Raw genomic sequence first — 13,294 nt, 5'->3', positions numbered from 1 at the left:
TACCTTGATTTAAACCATAAAAACCAGTCGCACATAGTATGACCATTTTGTTGATTTTGTCGTAATTAGATAGCTAAATTAATAAAACACATTCGCAGGAATCGATTCCTGTCCGGCACCATATTTTTTTAAGATTTTTTTCTAATAGGTGTGTTTTTAGGTTATATGTAAATAGTGCATAAAACATTTCACCGTGGCACAGTTCACCGTGAGCTTTCTTATCGGAAAGAGATGACCTTGTTCTATACGGTCTCCAATTAATTCAAGTTTCATAGCTGATTCTGCAAAATTCATGAATTTAAGAATGAAAACCTAACATAACCTAACAAATAATTTAGTATATCGGCTATTTTCAAAATTTGTTTGCTGTTGGCTTCATGTAATCCGACAAGAACCGTGTTTTATTTAGACATGTATTTTATGTCAGTTCTATACGACCCAAAGAGGTTGGACGGTTTGTAATATACGGCCATATATTTCCGATACAACATTTCACGGTGAAGTGTGCTACGGCAAACTGCACATATTATGTACAAGTTTCCGGAAACGGTGTTTCTAAGTGTTCCAAATTATGTATATTCATAATAATATTCATATTATGAACACCATAGTTTATTAAACTTAATCTTTTCATTCCGTACGGGCAATGATCTAATAAACTTTCCAAAAGCTGCAGTAAGACTTTTCCAATATCACTATTATTATTCTCGCCATTTATTTACTTCCATGGCACATTCATTGTTCCATTTATATAAGAATAATAATTATGAGTAGAGCAATAAAATCCCCATATGCAATAACTCTATAACGTGTACACCTCGATAATGTCACGTTTGGTATTGAATTGTGCATTTATTACAGGTTTTATTGCAAATCCATTACGTCGGCAAATACAAATCGACTGTTTTAAATTATAATTATATTTTACAAGGACGCTCAAACGTGTGAAATTTTGTTATTAGCCTGTGTGCAAGTCATGTACACTTATTTTTATAATTCAATATTTGTAATAAAACCATTGACCTGTTATGATTGTATTATACAAGAAGATTATTTTTGCTATTCGATCAATAATGATTTTTATATAATTTGAAAAACACATGGTCGTAAATATTTTTATTATACATATTATAGGCACATTATAATAAAAATATATGATTTTTGATATGTAAGTTAGTCACGTATTACTTATGTGGTCTCAAAAAAAGATAGACAAGTCGAAACTATAAGATTCAGATGACGTATTTCTATGTATTAATATTTTATAGTACCTAATACGATAATAAATCTGCAGAATATTGTTTTTTAGATATATTTTAAACGGAGAAACATACTACTGATTCTGATCTCCCTTTTCCTGAAAAATAAAAGTAGGTGGATATTCAAATATTCATATCTCAATACAATACAAATAAGTAAAAAATATTTTAGGTTAAGTTGAGGAAAATTATGGGAAGATTGTATTAACGTTAAAATTCATAAAATACTTGACGAATATGACAAATACTCCACTCATGATTTAACATTCTTTATGAATACTTTAGTATAAATTATGTGATATCCGATATACATTTTGACAAGTTTGTAAAATTAAATATTGTATTTATACGTTATTTTGCATATATGTATTTATTATTTTTTATCAGATTTCAATAACATAGTATGAAAATGTTCTAAGGCCACAAATATGCATAAAAACCCAGGCAAAATACTCCCATAAATACGTGATACAAATATGTCAAACTGAAATTGGCTTTACCGATTTAAAAAAAAATATATAAAACGAAAAAAGAAAAATCGAAAAACCTTTTGTTTGCCCTCAATTTCAAATTAACTAATTTTAAGACTTATTTTTTTAGTTCCGAATGTTTAGAACACAAAATTTGTTATACTTGAAAAAATGTAACTACGTGTTGTGCTTTTATACCGCATATATTATGATGATAATAAAATACAAATTAAATTATATTTTCTTCGGAATTCTAAAAGCACAATAAGTTGCATGAGCGGTTTTGAACTGATTAAACATATTATATATTTTAAACAACACAAAAAATCCAATAAATGTTTAATATAAACATGCAGTGGCTGACTAGTCATACAACAAATACCCCTTTCATTTCACTATATATTATTACACACAATTCTCAGCGTTCTGGCGAGACAGCCACTGTATAGTAGTCGTAGGGTGTATATTTTATAATATAGTATAATCTTTTAAAATTAAAATATGTGTTCAAACATGACTAATGTTCATTATAATGTTATAGAACTGTCCGACGAAAGCCGAAGCCAGGCGGAGTGCCGCGAAGATCGCCCTCATGAACAGCGTATTCAACGAGCACCCCAGCCGCAGAATCAGTGATGACTTCATTGAAAAGGCGGTTGCTGAAGCCAGAGCCTCTTTTAAGGGTGGACCTGAAGAAGCTGACAGCCCCAATACAGGAATAGGAGCTTTTAGGTAGGGATGAAGTTATTTCAAAGTTAATTAATTATTTTTCTATAAAAAAACACTTTATCACCCTAGTTCTAACGTAGTGTCCCTACGTGTGATTTGTAAATTTTGATATACTTAATCGAATTTGATAAATATGAGTAGGTATGATGTTGATATATTTGGCTGACTTTATTTCTTTGTTTATAAATTAAATAATGGCATTTTAATATGCTTGCTAAATTTATTAACAGTGGATAAGTTCCTATGTAAAACACTTTGGGTATTCTACCTACTTACTTATTTACTACGATACGAATTTGGTATATAAGCAAGAACAAACTACATTCAGTGCCAGTGTGCATTACCCATTGGTGAGTGTGCATTGTGCCCGAAGATGCCAAAAGGCAAAACCCGGGCCGCAAAAAAATTGACTCAATTAGAATAATGTTGAATATTCAGTTTAATGATCCACATGCCCTGTAAAGGTTAAACGTTACTCTGAGTAACCTGTAGTGTAGAATTCCTCTGAAAAATATGTAGGTATATTATTATTAGTTTTTCATTACTATGTCAAATTTATTTTCATTCTAGAAATCAATCATAAAAAATAGATTAATAAAAAGGTATTTTTGTAAGTATCGCCATGTCCATGGTTAAACTATCAATTTTGATAATATTTATTGTTAAATAGTAAAATTGTATTCAACAAACTTTCTATTGGACTTTGCAATTAACTCGTAATTATGTATACGTTTTGTTTTATATAAGTACTATTAGTAGGTACAATAAGTTACGCTGCAATATATTCAAACAATAAATTGTAGTTTTACTGGTAGAACACACCGATATGTAAGTATAAAATACAGTTGAGTTATAATTATTATAAAGATATATTTCCATACAATTATAATAATATGTAACGGAAATATTTGTATAATCGAATATAATAGGAACATAATAAAGTAAAGATAATGTTTCAAATAATATTAATTTGTAATAAATCCAAATTGCATGTCCACTCAGCCATTGAAATATTTAATTTAAGCTGATGTAAAAAAAACTGATGATAATAGAGTGTCATCGGATGTATAAGAAAATAATCCCTATTTGATATTTAAAATGATATCTTCACATATAAAGATATATTATACCTAAACACAAAGAAGTGGTCATTTTCAATAGGAGTAAGCTGGTTTTTAGTATCGCTCAGAAATGACGTTCTTGGAAAAGAATACATAATTTATGACGCGAGACCAGGTATCACTCGCTCTTCATAGAGATGACCATTTTCAGTCAGTTTAATTGCAGTCCTAGTTTGATATAAACTTTTTGTCATTTAGAGAAAAGTGTTAAGTTTATGTGATTCGCTCAAAATCTAGGTACTTGATAAATGTGTCAAAGAGTTAGTAAAAAGATGCTTTGATCATACAGTGACGACGCCATTTTACAACGTTTTTCTTAACTCTTATCCTTGTTTGTCCGGTGGTTCTTTGTCTGGTACAAATCTTGCAATCGATTTTTAACTAACTTCCCGACTAGCTAGACATTTGAAACTTTTAGAATATATCAGATAACACATATATACTTACATAAAGATAAACACGATGCCAATGCATTTTTTTAATACTTTTAGCCATCTTTAAGTAGAATTGAATTCTATTTGTATGAAAAGTTATTTCGACACCATTATTGGTTGCTAGGGGAGGGGTCTGGGGTCCTAGCAACTAAATTATTAATATATACGTGCGTTACTATGGAAATCAATATATCATGTCAAAATGACATTTCAGTATTATTTCTATCAAGTACAAATTTTTTTGATTGTCAAATTTGCTAGTCAAGTCAAGTTTATATGATTCAACAGACAATTTAAAAACGTTGTATATAAAAAGTTCTTTTTATCTTGTAATTATTTTGTTTTATTATGTGATATAAATACTAAAAAGATATCAGCGTAATCAACTTAGGGAGATCCACTGTTGAATAATTAAGGCCTCTCCAAGCTTTCTCTACTCTTTTTGGTTCACAGTAGCTCTACTGCCACATACAACCATCAAATTTAGTCGCTGTGTCCCCAATGGGGACTAATGCTTGACGTTATAATAATATGTCCAGCGCTTATCCACTCGCGAAATAATGTTCAGTGCATTTCTCTTGAATTCATTTCAAGACCTCTATCCAGTGACATCCCGTGGGGGTAGGCAGATTAAGCGTGGCTTGGGGGCAACAGTTACTCGAAGGGCGGCAAATCGAGAAGAATCATTAGGTATATATAGAAATAGGTACCTAAACTTAGTAACAACGGAAATATCTGTCCATTAAAAAAATCAGCTCACTGGTTGGAAACATAAAAGGTTTAACAGGACTGTAATTTTTTTATTGGGTTTGCGATGTCTAGCTTATTTCCATTGTCCTTGAACCTCACGTCCTTGATGACCAAAAATGACACGTGCATATTTGCGAATTAAGGGTAGGTAGATACATACTTACATAATTAATTGATCCAATTATTTTGCCAGTCACTCGCGAGGCTTGAAAGTTGTCAGGTGTATTTTTAAATGTATCTGAAACCGTGGACTTGCAATGTTATCTATTGAAGTAGAGATGGCATTTAAATTAGATTTAGTGGTATATATTTTGTTAGTAATGTATCTATATAACACATTTCTTAGATATTGGAGTCATGAAGGGATGATAAAATATACTGTATAAAAATGGGGCGGCATTTAGTCAAGGCACGTTACCGCCTCTATCATATCTTGTAGTCTTGTCTGCCTCGTTACTTGTCGGTTTCAGTTATCATATTTATGCCCAGATGCGTATTTTGCAAGCTGGATCTGCAAGATCTGGCAAGAAAACGCCAAATTGACAAATAGTATGCTATGGGTGATCTGAAAAAAATACTGTACAATTTTTCATACTAAGGTATATGTTTTTGTTGAATTAAGAATACATAATATAGATGTTGGTTTTTTAAAACTAATTAAGACCTGCCTAAACCAAACCTTCATCGATTAAAAGTATTCTTCTATCTATAAAAATATCTAAAATGATGTACGGTGTAATGTCATAATTCTAAATATTTTATAAATGAACGAATATTTTTTTACTATTATCTACCATCTATAACAGTGTTTCCCAACGTAGGGCGTACGGCCCACCGGGGGTTAATTTGAATATTTTTGGGGGGCAATGTGCATATCATTAATATTTGGTACATTTTTTTTGTAAAAATACGTATTTTCGAAAATATTTTTTTTATATTACAACCATGACTTTCCGAGAAAATTACTGTTATTATCATAATATTTAGTTGAATGCGGCGCTTCAGTACTGTTAATGATTTGTTACTGAAAAAAAAAGAAATCGTGGAGATTTAAGTTTAAAAATTAATCAAATTAGTACCTCACATAAAAAACTCTTTGCAGCTCACATCAAGCACAAGGATCGCAGTAATTTTCTTCCGAGTTGTACATCTAATATAACAAATATAGGTACTTACGAAACTTAAATTAAAAATAGTATTGCCTATGTGTATTTTTTATTTTAATCAATTCATATTTTTCTAAAATTTTCTAGTTAACCATGAAATTTTGATAGGGGGGGAGGCATGGAGATTTTTGAAGCTTTGAAGTCGGGCATGGCACAAATAAGGTTGGGAAACACTGATCTATAACAAACACTATCTACACATTGTAGTCTTGGTTCAATGAAAACAAATACGTTTGATTAACAAAGTTCAGTGTATACTATTTATGTTGGATCTTAATAGTCCACCTTCACCCGTCGCCACTAACACCTAGATACAATGAAGTCATTCGATATAGACGCTTTTTAGTAAAATTACGAGTTCAGCTCCATTGAACTGTTCTGGGTAGCAGATGACAAAGCTATCGCCCTGATGGTTGCCGACCTCCGCTAGGGATGGCATAATAAGAATATTAGTAAAATTTTGGATGAAATTACCTAGTGGCTGCGCTAACCCTCCAGTTGATGCGACCTGTCAACCAATGGAAATCTCCTGACACACTTAGTGTCAGGAGATTTTTTTTAAGCGAGTTTTAATTTCAGCATTTTATATGAATGTACGCTGTAGAGGTTTTGTATATAAAGCCTCAATTACATTGAGCTTCTTTACGAGCTGTTTGTTGGCGAATTTATAATCTGCCTGTAAAGTCGCCCAGTGTAATCATCGAACATGTTAGCTTGCTCGATGATTACACTGGGCGACTTTACGGGCAGATTATAAATTCGCCAACACACAGCTCGTGAAGAAGCTCAATGTAATTGAGGCTTAACTCTACAACTGTCATGTTGTTGTCTATGACCATAGACAATAACGAAAATGGAAAAACAATAGTTGTCATTGAGCCTTTCTAGGACACAGTTGTCTTTCGGCCTTCCTACAATGTAGTCGACACGCCCTCACTGTTCTGTGTCTCTCACTTTATCAAAATTCCAAATTAACATAAACCATTCAACCCAAACTAAAATCAATGTGACAGTAACTTCTTTGTGCCGCGTTTATCCAAACTTTATTATTTCAGTATAAAACCAAGAAAATACCAACTCCGTATATTATTCATCATTGCCCGAACATACTATGTCACACACAATATCAAGCAACCTTCGGAACATTAAACTTAACATCGGGGGTAAGAAAAACACTACGTTCATCCTCCCGATAACGCATAGCGTTTACAGCGTTATTAATGTGTTCTGAACGCTTGCGTTAAGCGCGTGAATAACAATTAGGTGTTCTCAGAAATGCGCAATAATATTTTTTTTAAATATATAAATGCACATTTTATAAAATATAAATTATATATGATGCAAAAAGGTCAAGCATTGCAAGTTCGGACGAGTTTAGTAAGAAAGGCGTGCTCAAAGCGTTTCCTTTCACACGCTCGTTTGATACCTCAGCTTGAGTAGTAAGTGCCTATTGTTGGGTGATTTTTAATATACTGCGTGAAACTATAAAACTTGAAGGTTGAATATGAGGATCACGGTGTGTATGAACTTCGACTATGTGCTCGGTGCGGTGATGCCTATTTGATAAAATTTACTTCAATTCAAATAAATAATTGTAATCATAACAATAAATTCATTTTTTTTATATTTGACAAATATTCACGAAGTTTATGAATGTAACATTCTTTTATTGAATATTGGGATATAATTTGAAAACACTTATGAGAAATATAATATAACCACTAGGACTCATCTTTTTGATGGGTGTCGCAATTTTTCCAAAAAGATGTTTGAAGTTATACTTTTTTTGGCGCGTTTGAAAAAACAGATCAGAGTGTATTTTTTATATATTTCTTAGAAGTGTTTTCAAATTATGTATGTTCAATAAATGTTTATTACGAGAATGAGCCCAGAAGAAAATTATTGAACCAGGCATAACCTCATAGGATTAATTTAAATTCGGAATTTTGTCTTTCGATCAACGTTTTGATTATTTACATGATCACATTTTACATGATCACGTTTTGATCATTTACAAGTATAAAAGCTTTTTTTATAAATCTTGTAAGTATATCCGTCTGTATTTTTTCCATAGCTTAAACGCTTATAGACTACCTATATTGTTAACATCAATTTAATATTCCATCTTGATAATATCTCGAAAGGTTCCGAAATTAAAATAAAACTTCTCGTAAGTGCGTAATAATGAATGCACTTGCAACAATTCAATGAAAGTAGGTAAAGTGATCATATTTGCAGTGGTAAAGAGATTAGGTGCGATTATTGGAGAGCGCGACTAGATTGAAACCCTGTCTGTTTTAAAAAATCAAATCAGTCTATTTTACCAATCTGTATATCCGTCTTATTTTCATTTCCGTAATTCAGGTGGACAAAGTCGCAGGATAGCAATGTAGGCTAGTGACAAATATAGCACCGAAATTTAATTAGTTGGGTATGTTTGACACCAGGATGCAAAACGATTAATATGACAATATGTAGTTATTCAATATTTTTTTATTTATAAAAAAATAATATAGGGTTCAAATTAAGATATTCTTAATGCTTGGTAGATTTAATATTCTGCTGGTTTATTTGTAATGATTTGCTAATCATAGGTACTAATTGTGTCATGAAAAACAAGATTATTTGAATCACACGGGTAATTACCATGGTATCAGCGTGCAAAAGTTGCGATGTCCTTGTAAAAATGGCTGACCAGAATTTCACACAAGGCGCTTTTGATTTCATTTGGTTCGAGATAAGCTCGAGAATATTGATTGGCCTTCGTGGGAAAAGTTTGACATTTACATGTCAAGCTATTAAAACAATGATATTACGTGTATGTCGCATATCGATTTGCGTATTTTTGTTTTGTTCGCGATACATGTTTGAATTATTAATACGTTAGAGCTTTTACATTGCATTATTCATGACATAATTTAACACTAACAACTTTAACAAAACTTTATGATATTTTTCATATGAAAATGTATACATTTTTTTGCAGTAAATGAGGTTTTTTTTATGTTTCAGTCAAAATAGTACGTTAAAGTGAAACGGAGAAAATCCAATTTTGGTGTATTACGAAAAGTGTTCATACAAAATATTAAAAATAAATTGAGAATATTATGATGTGAGGTTCAATTTCTTACACTGCCTATAACTATTAGATATAAGTTTTAAGTTTATTCTTTTGTATTTTTATTTTTCTTTTCTTCTTCATTTGTTCACATTCTAAAATCAATTAATTTATCAAAATATTGACGCTTCTGTTAAAATCATGACAGTTATTTCTCCACCATTGAATAACTTACTCACATGCTTCTTTTAAACACGCCATTTCTAACATATTGTTTAATTATTGGCCTTAATCGTTATTAAAACGTATATTTTTCTCTCTTTTATTATTCTATATACTTCCTTACGAGGTCTTTCTATTTTACGTTATTATTATTCTTTATATACTTTTAATATCATGTAAGCTATATTATTTTATTTTTTTTTTGTGATTTTACCGAGGCTTTGACTGCGACTCGCTGTCATATCGCCTCTTCTCTTCTAGAAGGGGATCCGTCGATCAGGTCCTCACTCCTATTCTGTTAAATAACTTTACAATTTTGCCTAGCTCTTCCGTCTTACCCACCGCCAGGACACCCTTCAATTCGTCGACATTCTCATAGATATCTGCGATTCGCAGCTGTACTCTGTGAACTTCATATTTGGGGCATTGCAGTGCTATATGTACAATGTCCTCTAAAACATGACATTCATCGCAGAGCTGCGATTCGCTTCTTCCCATGAGGACATCAAATCTTTTGCCCATGGTGTGCCCTGTTCTTAGCCTCAGTATTAACTTAAGCTCATTCCTCGTCAAAGAAGACTCTACAAACCAGGGCACCTCTCGTGGTGTTGGTAGAATCGACTTACTCCATTTCCCCTTTTCTAATGATGCCCTATGGTGAAAATCTATCCACATACTATGGCACATTTTCTTTATAGCCTCATTCCAGTCCAGGTTTTCTGGTATCCATTGATATGGTACCCCTGAATGGCCGGCTACCTTTGCCAGCTCATCTGCCCTTTCATTTCCCTCAATGCCCATGTGCGATGGGATCCATTGAAGGCATAGATCTCCTCCTCTATTTTTCTTGGCGTCGATCTGGTCAAGGATGTGGTATGCTATGGTTTTACTGTTATGTGAGCGAGTTGCTGCGGCAAGATGTTGTAAAGCGCTTTTGGAGTCTGTTAAAATGACAGCGGATTGCGCCGAGAAATCATCGCTTAAAGTGTATGTATGTAAGGAAACTGTTCAAAGTACATTTAATTTTTTGGAAATTTTCTAGGTGCGGACGATTAGGCATAGTATCACAAACTCATTGAATAGTATTTATTGTTGGAAAATTAGGGGACACAACTAATAATCTCCTAATTAATTTTTCAGATTTATGTTGGAGACGAATAAAGGCCGGACCATGCTCGAGTTTCAAGAGCTGATGACCGTCTTTCAACTGCTCCATTGGAACGGGTCCCTGAAGGCGATGCGAGAGCGGCAGTGCTCACGCCAAGAAGTCGTCGCCCACTACTCCAACCGAGCCCTCGATGACGACATGCGCGCGCAGATGGCGCTGGACTGGACGGCGAGAGAACGAGAAGCGGCCGGCGCCCTGGCCAGAGAGCTCGCCAGGGCGGAACGGGAGCTGCGCACGGCAAGACTGGCTGGAAGAGAACTTCGTTTCCCAAAAGAGAAGAAGGATATCTTAATGTTGGCGCATGCGCAACTCAGTGCTGCCGGAAATGGATAAACTGTGAAACGAATTGATTCAAAGCATCGCGCCAGTTGTTATGTGCTAAAAAGGTTAATTTTATTACGAAAAACTTTAAAGAAAATGTGACTAGCCTCTTTAGTGTGCGGAAGCGCTAGGATTCTGTGATCATTAATATTTGAAAGAATATAATATAACTATTCGTGAACAATATGCATATTAATAATATTGGTATTAATCAATTTTTAATTACTTAGTGCCCGCTGCGTGCATTATTACGATTATCAGTGTGTCTTGTTTAGAATTATAAACTTGCATGTTATTCATTTTATTTTTTTCAATTAAATCCATTATGTACGTACATGCACAATTATATTATCTTTTCATGTATATTAAAAAAAACTGAATGTAATCTGTGTTATCTTGGTATTTAGATTAAAATATTTTTAGTTGAACTAAAAATAGCTCAAAAGTAAAACTAGATTTTTTTTTGAGGTGCTGATGATTAAACGTGTACAAGATGTGACATACGATTATTATTTAAAAAAAATCAGTCAAGAGCAGTTTTCTCATCACCATATACTTATTTATTCATGAAACAGGATTTCAACACAGTTTTCGTATAGAACTAGAATGTTTTTACTTGACTTGTCCTCCTTTAAACACTAAACATATTAATATAAACCTATTCAATCTTTTGTAAAATAAAAAATCATTTGAGAATCATTTACAGAATATTGATAACAGTCATGTAGAATTTAAAATCGTATATTTAACTTAGAAAAAATTTACTCAACTTGGTCACCGATGCACTTGTATTAATTCAATCTTCAGCACCTCTATTATTTGTTACTAAACAGAAATTTAAGAAAAACACATTTTTTTTATTAATTCTAAAAATTAACCGATGGCAGAATCAATAATACCTTCTTATATTTTAATGATTTGGTTTATATTATAAATTACTTAAACAGTATTTTATAATACTTCACAACGTTCATTTTATTAAGAATTCCATGTGGTCTGACAAGGGCTGAAAACGGTTATTTACAATTTATTTTAATATTAAAATAAATTCTTGTAAAAACTGTGTATTTTTAGTAAATATATTCTGAATTGCACAATGAAAAATAGTAATTCCCTTTTTGTTAACAAATTAATATGATGTTATTATAAATTCTAAATTCGTAAAAAAAACAAATTGTTTTATATTTTGGCTGTGTTTTAAATTTTAAGGTACGAATACAATTTATTGTTATGGATATTATATAAATTTTCAAGAATAATTTAATCACATTAGAAGTTGGATTTTTGTAATATTATGAAATTTATTGAAAGTCGAATTTCATTTGATGGAAAGTTATGTTAATGTGCCATCAGAAGAAAGACCAAAAATCTAAGTAGAAATATTTTCACAAGATTTTTCTGGTATCTGTCCACTTTTTATGTCAACTTATAATGATACATTTTTATATTTATATTAATTTAACCTATTATTTGATAGTGTCTTTCTATTAGTTTTCAAACATTTTATTAAAATTGTATTAAACATAATATTCAAAATAGAATTGCATTGTAATATTAGTATATTCTTCCTCGGGATTATACCATATAGAAGGATTTGAGCACCTCCACAAGTATCCTTAACTGATTCCTACCTCTCGGTGATTTTCCCTAATTTCCTTGCATTTCCATCCTATTCTTTTATCCTACACTTTGTCAATCCATTTTTTCGATGCATTTTTAAGCTCCACTGGAGTAGGTACATACGTGGTTTTTGTGTTTAAAGATCTAACACTATTTTGATACTGTTCGCCATGAATCATGATTATTCTATAAACCCCTTTTTACAATCCATTAAAAACATTCTTATATAAATTGTCCTTTGTAAAAATGTGAAAAAATTAGCAATATAAATATTGTTTAATACAATTTCATGTATTTCAGTTTTATTGCAATATGTTTAATGCTTTATTAAAACTATTTATGTCTTCTACTCAATAAAATGGTTAAGTAATATATTTATATACAAAATTATAGAATGACATGACTAAATAGTAGGTTTAATTTTATTATATGATCAACATTAATCATTTAAAGCAACTTTTTGTAAACTTAAAAAACTATGTTTTTGTTTTTTGTTGTATACCCTTTTTATGCATTCTAATCGTATGCAGTACGTCTATAAATGCATTGGATTTGTAAATATATATTTATCAAAATGATAAAGTGATAATTACTTTTACGATTTAAATCGTGGTATTAAATATTATGATAAGATAGTTTTAATGAATGACGTTCTACTCCTGCGAGAGATCATTTAATATTAGGGAAAATATACTTTCATAATAAATATGCTTGTATCGACTTCAATTATTTTTCATGCATTTTTTTTATTTATTTATCTTTACACATATGCGCAATATGTGTATACTTTAAATTTGATACAAATCAACATAATATTTCAATCACTTTAATGGTGTTATCTGTCAACGCGTGGCAAAAGTATATAGTATAAATTGAAATAAAAAGAAATGTAAAGTAATTATTTCAGATAATTTAGTAATAATCAGTACCAGTTTTTCCAGCTTTACTAATCATTGAGCATATACTATTGAATCGG

The 13,294-nt window shown here is 31.5% G+C and overlaps 1 protein-coding gene across 2 annotated transcripts in view; it reads left to right on the top strand.

Moving 5' to 3' along the window:
• lft (Limb expression 1 family member lowfat) overlaps positions 1-12,711 on the top strand; it is a 224,013-nt gene extending 211,302 nt beyond the window's left edge. For both annotated transcript variants that reach the window (XM_085946754.1, XM_085946756.1), the window contains exons 4-5: positions 2,271-2,461; positions 10,350-12,711. In XM_085946754.1, coding sequence (XP_085802880.1) covers positions 2,271-2,461; positions 10,350-10,710 — 552 coding nt within the window. In that variant the 3' untranslated portion in view covers positions 10,711-12,711. The remainder of the gene's footprint in view (positions 1-2,270; positions 2,462-10,349) is intronic.
• The last annotated feature ends 583 nt before the right edge of the window (positions 12,712-13,294 follow it).

Source organism: Rhyacophila brunnea, unplaced genomic scaffold, assembly GCF_057557595.1.
Source record: "Rhyacophila brunnea isolate RB1 unplaced genomic scaffold, BYU_Rbru_1.0 scaffold_2, whole genome shotgun sequence".
NCBI lineage: Eukaryota > Metazoa > Arthropoda > Insecta > Trichoptera > Rhyacophilidae > Rhyacophila > Rhyacophila brunnea.
The sequence above is the reverse complement of the archived record's forward strand: the minus strand, read 5'-3'. Positions and strand labels throughout refer to the sequence as shown.